General features: G+C 33.5%; 2 protein-coding genes across 3 annotated transcripts in view; one reads left to right on the forward strand and one right to left on the reverse strand.

The window, feature by feature from the left end:
• LOC130985853 (probable long-chain-alcohol O-fatty-acyltransferase 5) overlaps window positions 1–18,205 on the reverse strand; it is a 266,259-nt gene that overhangs the window by 28,578 nt on the left and 219,476 nt on the right. The gene's annotated exons all lie outside the window — the stretch shown is intronic.
• LOC130985843 (leucine--tRNA ligase, chloroplastic/mitochondrial) lies at window positions 10,432–17,690 on the forward strand. Of its 2 annotated transcripts, none has more exons than XM_057909000.1 (20): window positions 10,432–10,920; window positions 11,218–11,362; window positions 11,451–11,507; window positions 11,882–11,933; window positions 12,016–12,120; window positions 12,255–12,478; window positions 12,563–12,629; window positions 12,707–12,861; window positions 13,029–13,293; window positions 13,425–13,619; window positions 13,828–13,907; window positions 14,133–14,195; window positions 14,303–14,384; window positions 14,873–14,950; window positions 15,024–15,125; window positions 15,331–15,503; window positions 15,638–15,815; window positions 16,443–16,520; window positions 16,873–17,004; window positions 17,228–17,690. In XM_057909000.1, exons 1-20 carry the CDS (start codon window positions 10,863–10,865, stop codon window positions 17,468–17,470), a joined length of 2,532 nt encoding a protein of 843 aa, XP_057764983.1. In that variant the 5' UTR covers window positions 10,432–10,862; the 3' UTR covers window positions 17,471–17,690. The 2 variants fall into 2 exon arrangements, with proteins under 2 accessions (XP_057764983.1, XP_057764982.1); XM_057908999.1 differs by having other exon boundaries at window positions 10,436–10,920; window positions 11,814–11,933.

The raw sequence follows: 18,205 nt of genomic DNA on the forward strand, positions 1-18,205 counted from the left end.
ATTTAAATTAATGTAAATCAATTAAAGTAACATAATGTTTAAAATTAAAATGATTAACGACTTCAATTTAAATTTACCTCTTTCTTGTGCAGGATATAAATAAGATTCAAAAAAAGCTATAACAAAAATTGATAAAATTTTGATTCGCAATAGTTGTGCGGAAAAAGAGAGAAATTTGATTGTGTTGTGTTATGTTATACTCGTAATTGGTTCAATATATAGTCGATAGATTGATCTAGTCATGTGCATTTTCACCCATGCAAATATATTATAAGTCAATATATAGTCGATAGATTGATCTAGTCATGTGCATTTTCACCCAGGCAACATATGATAAAATAATTAGAATCATCGTACACATCATTGTTGCAAGCATAACGCATGTGTCATATATATATATATATATATATATATATGGGTTATAGCAGTAATGTCTTTATGATTAAAAATCTTTCTTTCTCTAAAAGAGTAGAGAAAAGTCTTAATAAGACTAAAAATAGTGAAAAGAGAAAATGGTTTCTTTATTCTCTTTCTACAGGTCAAAAATCTCTTTATACAAAAAGATATGATGAGTGGAGTGAAACTCATGGATTAAAATTAGATTTTTTCTCTTGGCTTAAAAATCTTTATTTTCCACAAAGAGAAAAAGAATTTCCTGATTTTAATAATAAAAGTTTTTTATCAGTTTTAGAAAAGAAATATAAAATTTATTCTCATGAAACTGAAAGTTTCTCTTGAAAAATGAAGATTTTACTTCTCCTCTATTATCACCAATTTGGCTCTGATACCACTAGGCGTGGTATCTTAAATTCCTAATTAGGAATTGATATTATCAGAGTATAATCTTAATATTTGCTTAATTTAAGCAAACAATATTATGCAGCAGATAAATAAGAGCCTTGAGATTCAAAGGCTTTTAAGCTTTGTTTAGCTTTTTGTAATTTGAAATTAAAGATTTCAAATCTATGGAAATCGTTAAGTCCTGGAGTTTCCAAAACTCTTTCGAGATAATTAATAAGATTTTTAATACATTTTATTTTTTCTTTTAATTTTTTAAAATAAGTAGCACGATTGCTATCTAAAATAACATAATCATATGGAGCATAAAAAAGATTATTATATGCAATAGGATTTAAACTCATAATTCATAACAAATACTTACATGAAGAATTTCTTCAATATTTCTTCGAACACACGAACAAGAGAGGATTTTTTACAAGAAGAGGGAGCATATGATTACAAACACTTATGCTTCTAAAACTTGGTGCCTCTAACAAGTGAGGACCTTACAAATTTATAGCAAAAGGCTTCCGACAACAAGCCATTATTTTCAAAAAGCAAAAGCAACAAAAGTCAAAAAGTAAATAGTACTAATCTAATTACATCATGGCATGCGTCATTACGCATTTGTCTTGCCATTCTATTCATGACTAATATCTTCAAGTAAGAATTTATTAAGATCACTATAAGGATCTTGAGCTTCTTGAAAATCTTCAGTATCCAGCATTTCTGTATCATTGGCAATAAGATTTTCTACCGTTGATGAGGAAGGAGTTGAAGAATTTCCTTCTTTGATCATTTCTGGATTTGCTTGTCCAAAGACTTCTTTCCACAACGAATTAATTGAATCTTTATCCATAGATTGGAAAAGATCTTTAAGCAAAGAATTCTTTGAAGGATTCTGATAATTTAATCTCTCAATTATTTGGGATGATGTTTTGATAGAGAGTATTCCTCTTCTGTCATAAGTTCTTCCTTCTCCAAAGAAATCTTCTTTTGGCCACCATTTAATGAAAATTCTTCGGACCAAAATTGATGGAGAGAATTGTAACTCAGGTTTTTCTCTTTTCTGAGTTTGAAGAATGTAATCCCATCTAAGAATCCATGGGATGGAATAATAATTTGCAAATTGCAAAGTTGATTCTAAACTTTCAAGTTTATTAACTTCTTGGAATTTTCTCCATATGAGTTTAATTCTTCGAGGGAATATGATGGGTGATACCCCCCATGAAAAGAAAAATATTGAAAACCATTGAGGAATGTGTTGAGTAACATCCTCAAGATCAAATTTGATCCACCATGAATGTTTTCTATTTTTATTTTCATAGATGAATAAATTATCCCAAGCTTTAACATAATCATGAAAGCTATAATAATTAGGGAGACCTTGATATGTTTCAAGTTGTCTACTTTGATAAGTAGGCAAACCCCAATTTGAGGAAGAAAGAATTTTCTTAATAACACATTTAGAATAGGCGTATTCATTACCTCGATCACTGTGTTGAATTTCAACAGATCCTGTTTCTAGGAGAATTGTCTCAAAATATTCTCTACTCTTTTTACCAAAAATTGGTAAAATATCTTTATTAAGATGAGTTTGAGCCAATTGAAATGGAGATAAACCTTTTAGGTCTTTTTCAATTGGGCAACAATTAATATATCCGGAATTCAGATATGGGTATCTAATTTCTTCTTTAGATCCCTTTTGAAGAAATATAGCATTTTGATATAATTGTATATCGTATGCCATATCGTCGTCTTCAAATTCCTTATTAGGATCAAAATTTGTAAGACTAACTTCTTCTTCTTTGGTAGGCTTTTTAGCCAGAAGATTAGACTTTTTAGTCGTTTGATTGAGATTTGGATTTTTCCCCAAATTCGTCATTGGTCGTTTTCCCATAGCACGTTGTTTTACAACGGTTTTCCAGGCTTCTTCCCTGCAAGAATTCTCGGGTTAGAAAGTCTGGTAATGAATTTGATTTTCCAGATATGTGTTTAATATCAAAATCAAAACATGCTAATATGGATTGCCATCTAGCAAAAATTTGTTTTGATGCAATATTTTTGACATCTTTTAAAAGAATATCCTTGGCTGATTTACAATCAACTCTTATTAAGAATTTCTGGTTTAATATGTCACTTTCAAATTTAGCAACACATTTAACGATTGCAAGTAATTCTTTTTTAATGGTAGAATAATTCTTTTGAGAATCATTCCAAATTCCAGATGTAAATCTAATAAGTTCTTCTTTAGAACCATCGGAATTTCTTTGTTTAAGAATTCCTCCATATCCGATTTCAGATGCATCAGATTCGATTATCTTAAATGCTTCTGGATTAGCAAGGGATAAACATGGGAGTTCTTTAACTCTGAGCTTAATTCTTTTAACGGCTTCTGTATGTTTATCAGACCAAGGTAAAGGATTTTTCTTTAACCTTTGGAATAACAATTTACAATCTTTGGCGAGATCTTGATAAAAATCACCTATATAATTTAGGCAACCAAGAAATCGTTGGAGTTGATTAAGATCTGTAATTTTATCGGGAAATTTATCCGCAAATAAAATTACCCTTTCAATAGGAACAATTATTTTGTTTTCAATATAATGTCCAAGAAATTTTATTTTTGTTTGAAAAAGTCTAACTTTCTTAATATTAATAGCTAAACCAGCTTTTTTGGTGGCTTGTATAAAAATATTAAGATGTTTAAAGTGTTGATCAATGTTTTCAGAAAAAATTAAAACATCATCAATATAGATAATTATAAAATCTATATAAGGATTAAAAATTTGATTCATAATATTTTGAAATTCCATTGGAGCATTTTTTAATCCAAATGGCATAACATTCCATTCGAAATGTCCAAAAGGAACTGTAAAAGCTGTTTTATATTTATCTTCTTCTTTAAGAAGAATTTGATAAAACCCTGATTTAAGGTCAAAAGAGGAAAATATATTTCCAGTATATAATCTGTTTAGTAAATCTCTTTTATTTGGTAATGGATGTTTTATCCATTTGAGAGCTTTATTAAGCGGTTTATAATTTATAACAAGTCTTGGAGCTCCTCTTTCAATTTCTGCAGCATTTTCATCATAAAATGCCGGGCAACTCCATTGACTTTTACTGGGTCTTATTAAACCCTTTTTGAGAAGACTATCAATTTCTTCTTTACAATATTTTAATAGTCTTTCATTCATAGCTATTGGTCTTGCTTTAGTAGAAATATTATCTTCATCAAAACCTTCTATGTATGGAAGACTAACTTCATGCTTTTTTCTATTCCAAAAAGCATTCGGAACTTCAGCACAAATTTCACTGTTAATTTTTTCAAGAATTTGTTTTATTTTATTTTGAATTTTTTCAGAATTGATTTTTTCCTTAATATTTTTGAATCTAATCTCTTCTTTAAGGGAATTTATAAAATAATTTTTATTATCAATAACACTTTTAATAATATTAATGGATTTTGTAATGGGAACAGAAGTAAAAGGAAAATGTAAATTTTTTCCTTTAACTTTAGCAAATAAACCTTTTTCATTAATTTTATTAATAGGAAAAAGCATTTGGAAAAAAGGTGTTCCCAAAATAACAGGAGTAGAAATATTTTTGATTAAAATAAAAGATGTGTTTAAACACACTCCTGAATTACAAATAGCAACATCAGATAATTTGTAATTTACAATGAGAGGCTGCTTATTAGCTGCTGTAATAAATTGAGTAGTTTTTGAATAATATTTCGAAGGTATTATTCCTTCACTAATACAATTAACATCTGCTCCTGTGTCAAGGAGAGCGTTAATAGTAATAGTAAATTCTTTATTGATAATCAAAGTAACTTTAGAATACCATTTTTGAGATCGTATTTGATCAATTTTATTGATCCAGATTAGATCTTTAAAAATTATTTGATTAATATTTTGATCTTCTTCGGTGTTGGAAATAATGTTATCTTCTTCGTCTGATGAAGAAGAATCACTTTTCCAATTTGATTTCATAAGATCAAATCTTTCATTAAGATTTTTAACTTCAGATTTTATCTGATTAATTTCTGCTTTTAATTCAGAAATCGTAGGCTCTCTTTCAACTTGATTAGCCTTTTCTAATATTTTTTGATAAGAATATAATTCTCTTTCTTGAGAAATATGATTCTCAAGTTTTGTAATTTTTTGTTCTTGATTAGAACTTGAAGCTAGAACAAGATAATGTTCTATCGCTTTTCTTTTTTCTATAGGGTCTTTTATTTGATCTATTAGATCAAGAATGAAATTTTCTTCATTAGAAATAACATTGATTTCTAATCCCATAAATTTAATAAGACATACATCACAATCGCAATCTTCATTGCAATTTTGTTGTTCATTTTCTTCAGATTCATATTCTGAAGATTCAGAGGAATTTTCTCTGATAAAATTGACATAAAGATCTTCTTGTTCTTCTTCATTAAGAAGTATATTGCATAGAGCATCTTTTAAATCTCTATCAATATTGAGATTATTAATCTTTTTCTTAACAAAACACTTATTAGCTTTGTGGCCAATTTTTCCACATTTCCAACAAACAGGTTTAATGGCTTCATTTTGTTTAGCCTTTTTTATTCGTTTAGGATAACCTTTTCTAACAGATTTTGATTTTAAAGGTTCTTTAGAATAAAATTTTTGTTTATTTTTAAATTTATGTTTTTTTCTTTATCCTTTTAGAAAATTGTTGCTCAGATTGTAAACCAATTTGTTCGCAAAAATCTCCAATGATATTTTTATTCTCATTCTTTTGTAATTCAAGCTGTCGTTTTAGCTTGATATCATTACAAAGAACGATTCCTTCTGCAGTAATTTCTGCAGATAGATCTCCATAAGTGAGCTTTTCCCACTCTATTTTTCCACTAGAAAATTTTGTTTTTAGTTTATTTGAAACTCTTTCAGCAAAAAGTGGAGGAAGGCCAGAAATAAATTTTTCTTTCCAAAAATTCATACCACAATCATTTCGGGTTAAAACTTTAGACATAAAAACATCTTTATACCATCTAAAGTCAGAAAGAGTAACACATCTAAGATTCATCAGTTGTTTCTGAGATCTGTCTAGTTGTAACTCATTAGTTCCAACAAAATTAGACAGGATAGTATAAATAAGAGTATTTACAACATCTGATTCTTCTCTATTAGATGTAGGATCAGTAATACTGGCTCTAAGGATTTTATCCTTAGCTTCTTTTGAGATATAAAAATCCCACCAGCCTTGTAATTGACCAGTAAATCCAGTAATAATTGCTTGAGCAATTTGCTTATCATGATTGCCTTTAATTTTGGCTGCTGATGAATAAATAAGCATTTGTTTAACAATAGTTTTAATCTGATATTCAGATTTTCCATCGATATTCCATTCAGTAATGGCTTCACCACTGAATTGAGCAAAATCCTTATGGTCTTCAATTTGAAGATCAATAGGAGTATTTTTTGTATAAAAAGGTTTAACATTAGCAACTTTAATAATTTTATTGACTTGTAAATCGTCATTAGAAGAATTTTCTTCTTTAGTGATAACCGAAACATGTTTATAACTGCTTCCAGGTTTATCATGTTTTTCAGTCACACTAATTTTTTGCAGTCTAGTAATTAGACCATCTAAAAAATCATTGTCCTTTTTAGAACTTAACAGAAAATTTTCTTTTTTAAGATTAGGAGGAGGTTTAATCATAAGCGTATCTGTATACTTTTCCTTTTTAGGACAAAGCATCTCTTCAATTCTATTGGTTTGATTACCAAGAGAATGTAAAGCAAGATTAGTAAAATTATTTTGCTGAATGATATTATCAAAATCTCCTTTTCCAGATTCGGATTTAATAGGAGTAGCGAAAATCTCTTTTTCTCCTGTTTTAAGAACAAGAGTAGAAAATGGAGGATGAATTTCCTCAACAGCTTCATCAGTTTCATGAGAATAAATTTTATATTTCTTTTCTAAAACTGATAAAAAACTTTTATTATTAAAATCAGGAAATTCTTTTTCTCTTTGTGGAAAATAAAGATTTTTAAGCCAAGAGAAAAAATCTAATTTTAATCCATGAGTTTCACTCCACTCATCATATCTTTTTGTATAAAGAGATTTTTGACCTGTAGAAAGAGAATAAAGAAACCATTTTCTCTTTTCACTATTTTTAGTCTTATTAAGACTTTTCTCTACTCTTTTAGAGAAAGAAAGATTTTTAATCATAAAGATATTACTGCTATAACCCATATCGGAGAGTGTAGGAGATCCAGTATTTCTCCTATAATTTCTACTCTCTGGGACTTCAACCTTGTATTCAGGTTGAGAAACCTGTTCTGGAGTTTTATTAATTCCAGATATACTGACTCTTTCAAAATCAGATAGAGGAACGGAAGAAGTAGAAGCTCTAGAAGTACTTAAAAGTTCTTCATCTAATTTAAGACGAAACCTTCTAGATTTGAACTTGATTTCAACATCACCGTCTACATATTGAACGATGCTTTCAAGTTCTCTTTTTTCCTCTTTAACAGGTGGTGTAATATTTTCAAGTTTCCAGACTTCTGGAAGAGACACTTGATTCCATTTTATGGTTTTTGGTACTGCTAAATTTCCTTTGGCAGTATCAGTAATAAAAAGAGTTGTTTCACCATTTCTAGATCTTATTTGATCAGTTTGAATATTAAATCTAGAAATAGTAGTGTTCATTGCTTTATAGCAAATTCTATAAGTAAGAACAATATTTTCTGTACGGGAATTCATTTTAAAACCATCAGTCTTTATATTTAAAGTAAGAGTATCCATAATTGTTGGATCAGATAAAGACACAGGAAAATTTGGGAAACAACTAAAATATATTGGACCATCACAAAGTGAGGATTCAACAATTCCTAGTAAAGAATCTTCGAATTGAAGATGCCTTTGGTCTCTGACCATAATTAAGGCACTGACATTTAGACCTTCTCTAGTTAATGGTTTTAACCCAATTTGAACCATTCCTAGATGTAAAAATTTATAATTTTGAGATTTATGATCTTCAATTAGATCTTTAGAAAGAAGTTTAAAAGAATCAAATCCTCCAATGAGAGGGATTGATTGTTCTATCGTTTTTACGATATAATCACTTCGGAATTCGAAGGTTCCTTGTTTATAAATTTTTGTTTGAGAGATCTTTGGTAATTTCCAATCTTGTAAATTTCTCTCAAAATTTTCAGATAAAACAATTTCTTTATTTTTGTAATTCTTTGAATTATTTGAAGAGGACTTCTTCTTAGAAAGACTTCTTACTAATTTATTCATTGAAGAGTTTTGATTGATACTGTCAAGGATTTATCCTACCTTACCCTTTAGGCTTTACAGGCTTTACGGTACCTGACTTAGAGCAAAGCTCGTGTAGAGCAATCAACAACTTTCAATTTATAAATTAGATAGAAAGTTTCTCTTGAAAAATGAAGATTTTACTTCTCCTCTATTATCACCAATTTGGCTCTGATACCACATATATATATATATATATGGGAGAGTTCAATGGAGACCACTCCCCTATATAGAGAATGAAGACCAAATCTGGTTCCTTGATCTAACTTAATCTAATGGTGGTAATTTAATTGATTAATTTTATTAATTTTCATTTATTTTATAATCAAAAGGTTAAGCATGTCATTTTCTATTTAACCCTAATCTCACTCTCTCTCATTCACGCTCTCTCTCTATCTCTCTGTCTCAATCACTCTCCCCCTCCCCCGCCGCCTCCATCTCTGTTGCTCCGCCGCCTCCCCATCTCTCCTACTGCTCCGCTGCCTCCCCATCTCTCCTGCTGCTGCCCCGCCACCTTCCTAATCGCCTCCATCTCTCCTGCTGCTGCTCCGCCGCCTCCCCAATCTCCCCAAGACGCGCCAGACCAGCAGCGCCGCTCCCCCACGTCCGTCCCTCTCTCCTCAAAATCGCCATCCCTTCCTGCCTTGGTAATGGTCGTCATCGCAGGTGGAGCCACTGCCACCGCACCCTAGATCCCTAAATCTGCACCATTTTCTTTCGATCTCCGGCGACCACCGCAGGTGCCATGACCACCACCCTCCAGTTGTCGCCGCCTTCTCGCACCAGTTTCAGTCACCACCGAGTTAAAATAGCGCCGGACAGAGAAATCACTCCCTATTTTCGATTTTGTGAGATGAATTTTACCATTTTGGTGGTTCTGTGCTACAAAATTCGTAAATTCTGTTGGTTGTAAAGTCCAGTTGGGTGTTAAAAGGTAGAACCTTTGTATAAATTCTGTTGGTTGATTTCTGCAAAAATAATGGAAAAATTTGGTTGATTAAGGAGTTTGAACCTAATGTTCGTAGAAAATATTAATGAACGTACTAATGTTCGTTGATATGTTCGTAAAAAAATGAATGAACATACTAATGCTGGATGATATGTTCGTAGAAAAACAAATGAACATATTAATGTTCATCGATATGTTCGTAGAAAAATAAATGAACATACTAATGTTCATCAATATGTTCGTCGGAAAACAAATGAACATACTAATGTTCACCTATTATGTTCATTGACGGATCAGGTCCCAGAATTGGAAGAGAGTAATTTTCGGGAATTGTTCAACCAGATGCCATAATTCATGGATTTGAGTGGACGTTTTTGCCCTTTTTGGATTAAATAAATGTAATTAACCATTATTTAATTACATGAAAAATCAAATCAGGAAATAATCTGGATCATTGATTGGATTGAGATGAATGGCCTTGATTTGGTCTTCATTCTCTATATAAGAAATGGTCTCCATTGAATGCGACCCTATATATATAGGGATATGTTCAAGAAAAAACCACTAAATAAAAGAAAAACGGAGAACAATTTTCTTCATTCGATCATTAAGATCTACGGTGGATGCATTATCCAACAATTTTTTTAAGTGTATTAATTTTAACAGCGAATGCATTAATTTTTACAGTGGATGCATTAGATTTGATAGTTCTCACGTTTTCACAACTAATGTAGTTCTCTCTAGATATATATATATATATATATATATATATATATATATATATATATATATATCAAAATTAAAATAACTTAAACCAATAATTATTAGAGGTGGTCTTGGGTATAACCGGGTGTATCATACAACCGGATTAACCTGCATTCTGATCCGAACCCGCATCATGATCCAAATTATGTAAATAACATAATTTAGATATACAAATGACATTGTCTGTAATTGACATTATTCTGTTATACAAATAACGCTGCTTATAAATGACATTATAACATTGTAAATGACATTGTGTATAATTGACACTATTCAGAAGTATAAATGACACTTCTTGTAATTGATATTATAATATTTTAAATGACATTATAGGATTGAAAATGACATTATAACATTTTAAAATATTACAGTGTCATTTATATAATCAAATAGTGTCAATTATAAGTAGTGTCATTTGTATAACCGAATAATGTCATTTACACAATTTGGATTAGGAAGCAGGTTCAGATCAGGATGCGAGTTAGGATCTGAGTGCGGGTTAACCCGATTATTTTTGTGTAATTATTAAAAAAATAAAATAAGTATGTTGTGTAGCAAATAAAAAAAATGAATAATTTGAGTACATGTGATTTGAAATTTGGGTATTAAAGCAAAAGCCCCATTGATAATGGGGCAGGGTCTCAATAGAAAATGAGCCGGTAATTCTGTTTGCCGTCAAGCCCAACTAAACTTTATCTATATACTCTCTCCCTCACCACACCCTCAAATTCAATCCTCACTCAACAACGGTAACAAACTCCGGCGACGCCAATGTTCACCCAGATTCAACCCGCCGCACGGATTCACTTCGCACTACCTCCATTTCCGGCGAGTTATTCTCTATGCCGCCGCCAACCCCTTCTCCATCGCCGCGGTCCTCGCTTTTCATTTTCCCGCCTCCGAATACTGAATTGCTCAAAGCTCACAAATGACGGTGGAAATTCTAGTTCTAGTCAAACAAGTGAAGAACTCAGCGGCAGTGGAGAAGATGGAGTGAGGAGAGCATATCCGTTTCACGAAATAGAGCCCAAGTGGCAGCGTTACTGGGAGGAGAACAAGACTTTTCGGACGCCCGATGAGATCGATACTTCCAAGCCCAAATTCTACGTTCTCGACATGTTTCCTTATCCCAGGTCCCCTTCTCTCTCATCTTATGGATTCGGGGTTTGCTTGTTGAGGTTGAATTTAAGCTTTTGACGTGTTATATGATCCCAGCTTCCTTATCTTCCTCATTCTCTAATACTTTAGTTTAAATTTTTTGGATTGTGTATATGGATTGGGGAGTAAAGCAATCTTTCCACCAGCTGGCTTAGCTGAATCAGCAATTGCGATCAATTCTAACATAATTATGAAGGAGTGTAGATAAAATTCTGGTTCGAAGTCATTTGGCGTAAACATCAATCATTAGATTTGTAATTTCGTTGTTTCAGTGGGGCTGGTTTACATGTGGGGCATCCTCTTGGTTATACTGCTACGGATATCCTTGCTAGACTTAAACGGATGCAAGGTTTCAATGTGTTGCATCCAATGGGTTGGGATGCATTTGGTTTACCTGCAGAGCAATATGCAATCGAGGTAATTTCTCCTTCCTCAATGTGATTTCTCATTTCTGCGCCGCGGTCTCTCCTGTTCCACTCTTAATTTCACAAATTATTGTTCACAGACAGGGACGCACCCAAAGATTACAACGTTCAGAAACATTGATCGATTCCGCTCTCAGGTCAGAACATATCTTTCCCAGATGAATGTTGATTGCTGGATTCATTCTTTCCAAGAAAAAAAATCTATCGAGATTACGCAACCAGCTAGCTTGCAAATCAAACCAAATCAAATCAAGATAAATGAGCAGTTTTGGAAGAGTTGCATCCAACACTTGGAAATGACTGTTTTAGTTTTTGAAAGTAGGCTTCAAATTGACATTATATTTATAGCCAGTTTACACGAAATCACTTCATTTAGCAGACGACCGATTTGATATCATCAATTGGTTCAGACTTGTTATACTGACATCAGTAATTGTACCCAGCTTAAATTATTGGGCTTCTCATATGACTGGGATCGTGAAATTTCTACAACTGAGCCAGATTATTACAGATGGACGCAGTGGATATTTCTGCAGCTCTTGAAGAGAGGATTGGCATATCAGGTATGAAGTTCTCTTGAAAATAATCTCGATCACTTCATTACATCAGGATGTACGGTGGTGCTCTGAACAGTTTGTAACACAGGCTGAAGTTCCTGTGAACTGGTGCCCTGCTCTGGGAACTGTTTTGGCAAATGAAGAAGTAGTGGATGGAGTTAGCGAGCGTGGGGGACACCCAGTTATTAGAAAAGTACGTTATAGATTTATTATCTAATAATTAATTGTTTTCTGCAATATTTCTGTGCACATCTTTTGGCAACATTCCTTGTTTTCATTAGTTGGATGGTTTTATGATTTTACAGTTCATTGTTTATTGCCGAGCAGCCTATGCGGCAATGGATGCTGAAGATTACTGCATATGCTGACCGTCTCCTTGAAGATTTAGATGGCCTTGACTGGCCTGAAAGTGTTAAGGAAATGCAAAGGAACTGGATAGGGAAATCAGAAGGAGCAGAGCTGCAATTCAGTATCATGGATAGTGATGGTTTAGAATGTGACGTTAAAATTACTGTTTATACCACGAGGCCTGATACGATATTTGGTGCAACGTACATGCTCTATTTTTATTATCCCTCGTTTCTGTTTCTTTTGCAACAACTATGGTTGCTGACTACATTTCTCTGACTTGTTAGTTACTTGGTCCTGGCTCCTGAACATGTACTACTGCCAGCCATCATATCTGATTCTCAAAGAGAAGTTGTAAGTCTCCATTCTGTCTTGTATCTATGAAATCTGAGGTCAGTAGGCATTATGAAAGAAATACCTTTTTAATGCAGGTCGAAGAGTACAAAGAACTTGCCTCCAGAAAGAGTGATCTGGAGAGGACTGAGCTCCAGAAGGAAAAAACTGGAGTATTTAGTGGTAGCTATGCAAGAAATCCAGCTAATGGATTAGCTATTCCAATTTGGATAGCTGACTATGTTTTGGGAAGGTAAGTGATTGTTCCTCCTTGTTCTTTGATTTCTCTTGCAAAGGATTTTTAGTTTCATAACTTTAGTGTCCTTTGACTATGAAGGAGGTGCATCTACAAAGAAAAAAAATTATTGTCTTACAAGAACTTTGGTTGATCTCATGAGTTTTTGCAATTTTATATGACAGCTATGGAACAGGAGCAATTATGGCTGTACCTGCACATGACACACGAGACCACGAGTTTGCTTTGAAGTACAATATTCCCGTCTTTGGGGTTGTGACTCCAGAAAATGGAAGTTTCAGTTACCTTGACAAGGCTTACACCAGTGCAGGTACGATGATAAATTCATCAAGTCCAACTTCAGGACTTAACATTAATGGTCTACCTAGCAAAGATGCTGCGTCTAAGGTCATTGAATGGGTTGAGAAAACTGGATGTGGAATGAAAAAGGTACCTTTTCTTCGTTCTGAATGTGGAAGTTCTCTTTAACTACGTTGCTTGGTGTTGGGGGCTTTGTTTTGTTTGCACTTGACTTCCACATTGGACAAGTTTACAAGTTGTGCGAATTTATATTCCTATAGGTGAACTATAAATTAAGGGATTGGCTATTTGCTCGGCAGCGTTATTGGGGAGAGCCTATTCCTGTCGTATTTCTAGATGGTACAGGTGAATGTATTCCAGTTTCTGAAGCTGAGCTGCCTCTTACCCTGCCTGAGTTGGATGATTTTACTCCAACTGGGACTGGGGAGCCACCATTGACAAAGGCCCTTTCTTGGGTATGTTTATTTTCTTCTAAGAGTTCAAGCGGGTCAAAGTTATGCAGAGATGTCCCTTTGATGTGATATAGCTAGATGAGACCTAACTATGTGAATTATAGCAATTCTTAAGCCCTTTACCACATCGTTAGGATCCATTACCCCAACTTGGTATCTTTTTTTTGCTGTATCTTTTCTTCCTGAAACATATATGGATGATGTGTCTCAGGTGCAAACAGTTGACCCTATCTCTGGGAAATCAGCTCAGCGGGAGACAAACACTATGCCTCAATGGGCTGGTTCTTGCTGGTGCGACTTATTTCTACAGCTAACAAGTATAAATAATATTGGCACTGTTATATCTGGTTTGACAAGGAAACATGAATTGACATTATATTAAGCTTCTTGGTGCAAAACTCATCTTTGGCGCAATTGTGATTTCCAAACATTGTCAGCATAGTGAATGATATCCAAAATAGTTTTCATGCTTGGTATAGGGCTCACTAAATATTTAGTTCTTATATTAAAATACAGGTACTACCTGAGGTTCATGGACCCTAGAAATCCGAATGCATTGGTTGACAAGGAAAAAGAAATGTAAGTTTAACTTGTACATATTAGTAGTCTAATATGATTTGAGTGTTCATTTTATACTTCATGTTTGGATAACTTCTGTCTCTTTTAATATTTGTTCTTCTTCGCAGGTATTGGAGCCCTGTTGATGTGTACGTTGGCGGTGCTGAACATGCAGTTCTTCACTTACTGTATGCTAGATTCTGGCACAAGGTAAACTTGTTCTAGCTGCAGGAATAAGAGAGCTTGTCTGCCTTTTTTGTTGGAGAACAATCAGTTTCCCCTCTAGTTTTCTACCGTTAATTATGAATAATGTTGTTCTGAGTACTAAGAATGTACAGTTTAATGGAGAAAAATCTGAGTCTTTATCCAGGCAGCAAGGCCTGTAACTAAAAAGTTTGGAATGCCTTAACCTGTACACCTTGGGGTTAGAAAGGGATTATTTTCAACCAATGAGTCAACTTTGTTGATTTAGTCTCGCAACATCACAAATCTGAAATAGCCAGGTGTAATAAGTTTGCTGCTTCTGATTCTTCGGTTTTAGCACAATTAACTCACCCAAAATATGAGAAATACAAAATTTAATGGTCTGCTTGCTAGTTGCGTTATTTGTTAGATGTAAGTCATAATATTCAGAAGCTAGTAATTCTTTAGTTCTTTTTGTTTGTTTTTTTGAAATAATGACCTTTTACTTCGTTCAGGTTCTTTATGATGTTGGTGTCGTCTCAACTAAAGAACCTTTTCAATGTGTCATTAACCAGGGAATTATTCTTGGAGAAGTAAGCATACATTTGCTTAATCCTTATTTAATAATATTACTGTTGTGCTAATATATAATTGCTCGTGTGGCAGGTTCAATATATAGCTTTCAGGGATTCAGATGGTAATCTAGTTTCTGCTGATTCTGTTGATGAAATGGGGAGCCTCAGCCAAGAAATTGTACCCGAGGAGAAGGCATGTCATTCTCATATGCTTAAACTTCTCTCTTTATTTCTGCTGGAATGATGCAATATTATATCAGTATCTATATTTTTTCCACTGTAACTCGTTCTAGACTTGTTTTTCAAATGGTATAGTTCCCAATTTAATGTTTGTAAAGGCCATAACTTTATGATGTGTCGCTTGAAAGACAAAATCCTGATATATTGTTCTGAAATAGGTAACAAAATCTGGTGATTATTTCGTGTTGAAAGAGAATCCTGATATTCGCTTGATTGGCCGTGCTCACAAGATGAGTAAGAGTAGGGGAAATGTTGTTAACCCAGATGATGTCGTTTCACAATATGGTGCAGATTCTCTTCGTTTATATGAAATGTTCATGGGCCCATTCAGGTTTTTTCCCCTTTTCCTATGTATTATCTTTCTATTATATTAAAATTTCAGTCATTTATTTTGGCAATTAGAATATATCACTTAAATCTGCTTTATTATGTTAGTATTTATTTACTTCCATATTGCACTCATAGAGATTCAAAAACATGGAGTACAAGTGGCATTGATGGTGTCCATCGCTTTCTCGCAAGAGTTTGGAGATTGGTTGTTGGTTCTCCGTCACTTGATGGTAAATTCAACGTTGGAACAGTGGATCTCGATGGGGAGCCTTCTCTCGAACAGCTTCGTTGTCTTCACCGATGCATTAGTAAGGTAATTATTTATGTAACTCTGTTGCAGATGTTGTTTCTGTTTCCCACTTTTAAGCTTTTTGTCCAACAAGTATCGTACTGAATTGAAATGTTGTACATATCACAGCAACCCTTCTCTTAATTAAGGGGGTGTTGGCTGAGCTTATAAGCTTGCTCCTAAACAGCTTATAAGCTGTAAAAATAAGCTCCCCAAACAATAAGTTTCTCAGCCCCAACTTACTTTTTCATAATCTTATGAGCAATAACCATTTTACGTAAATAACCCTACCGTGGTTTGTTATTTCCATCATATATCTTTCAATTTCATTTTTCTTCAATTTTTTCTCTCGAACTTACAATTATATCTCTAGCTTATAATTAAGCTCAACTATCCAAACACTTTGATAGCTTATAAGCTCTTGAGATATTACATTTTATAAGCTCTTCAAACATCTTATAAGCTTATAAGCTTTCTAAAATAAGCTTAACAAAACACCCTCTAAGTTCTTTTTAAAATACAACTGCATTTAAGAGTGTGTTCTTGATTACTCCTGAAATGATAGTTCTTATCTCTTCTATGTTTATATGTAACATTTCTGGTGTCACAGATTTATAAGCACTCTAATTAGCAAATTGTTTATTATGACAGGTGACAGAAGAAATTGAAGGAACGCGGTTTAACACTGGAATTTCTGCAATGATGGAATTCATCAATGCAGCATATAAGGTAGTCACCTCCCTACCTTTTTTAACTTATCCTCCTCCTCCTCTCTCTCTCTCTGCTGTTTTTTGGACTGAACATGGGACAATGCCTGGACGATTTTATGGAGATAAAGGGTTTATTCATTTATGATCATCCTTGATTAATTGATTTCATGTTACCTGAGATAACAACGTCTAGGGATTTTCTCCTTATTTCCTTAGCGAATTATGTGACTGAATAGTCTTCTAGCTTCCATTAAAATCTACTTAAGAACTGATGCTGATATGAGATGTAGTATTGGAGAGCCGATTCGTCAAATGCTGATTTATATACAATTCAAAAGTTCAAATACGTTTTTTGCTTTGTTTTTTTATAGTGGGACAAACTTCCAAGGCCAGTCATCGAACAATTTGTTTTACTACTATCACCTTATGCGCCTCACATGTCCGAGGAGCTATGGTCTCGCCTTGGTCACTCAAGTTCACTGGCTTATGAGCCTTACCCCAAGGTATGAGTTTCCAACCTTAATGAAACTTATTGTTACGTTTTGATCCCAGAAAATGAATATGATGTATTGAACTCGCAACAAAAAATCTGAATGAATGCTTACATTCCTCTCCATCAAAATATCCATTAATCAAACAAAATGAAGATTTTGAACGTGCGTCGGCTACTAGATAAGTAGCCACACTTGGTGTGTGGAGGCTGTTGGTGATGTCTAGCTATTGCAGGGGAACCCTGATTACTTGAAGGAGTCGGTGGTGGTTTTACCCGTCCAAATCAACGGGAAGACGAGGGGCACCATTGAGGTCGATAAGCAATGCACCGAGGAAGACGCTTTCGGACTAGCTTCATCGGATCCCAAACTGTCCAAGTTCCTAGATGATAAAACAATCAAGAAGAGGATTTTTGTTCCCGGTAAGATTTTGAATATTATTGTAGATGCGCAGAGCGTCAAGGTGGCGCAAAGGTAGTTCCTTTCGCAAGCAGATTCGAGTCGATTTTTGAAGGAAACGGACGGTTCTGCAGAGTTGGTTGGCTTCTTATAGTTAAGATTTTTGGTGATTTTGTATATTGTTGAATGGTTAGCTGATTATTCTGTACAGACGAACATTCATCCAGATATTTTCAGATGTTATTTTTATTGTATTTTATTATTCTTCATTGCTTTATGACATTATTATTTTCATTTTATTTTGTTTTTTTTGATTAATTATGTGACTGCCTATTTTCACATCTTCTGGAATTGAGCGTGTGTGAGACTAACTCCTTACACCCCTTCCTTTTATCCCTCAAATAGCCTCTTAATTCTCTTTTTTGGTCTGGCCTAACAAAATTCTTTCTATTTTTAAACTATATCTCATCACTAATAATACATCACTTACTTTTACTTTTTCACCACACTAATTTATTCTTATTTTTCACATCTTCATCTTTTTATCTTAAAACTAGTGGCTCTCCACCCATAAAAAATTATTTGGAGGACATAGGAGTATATAATAAGGCAATATAATGCAATAATCTCTCTTATGTGGTAACCTACAACATCACCATTTTAATTTTCCTCAAAACTCCTTTATTTATAATAGTTATGCTTTATATGTAATATATTTATACTCCCATCGTCCTCCATAAATATGCATAGTTGATCTCGATATGGATTTTAATAAAAAGTTGTTTAGAGATAGTGGAGAAAATGTCTCACATGA

This window comes from Salvia miltiorrhiza, chromosome 5, assembly GCF_028751815.1.
Source record: "Salvia miltiorrhiza cultivar Shanhuang (shh) chromosome 5, IMPLAD_Smil_shh, whole genome shotgun sequence".
NCBI classification, from domain to species: domain Eukaryota; kingdom Viridiplantae; phylum Streptophyta; class Magnoliopsida; order Lamiales; family Lamiaceae; genus Salvia; species Salvia miltiorrhiza.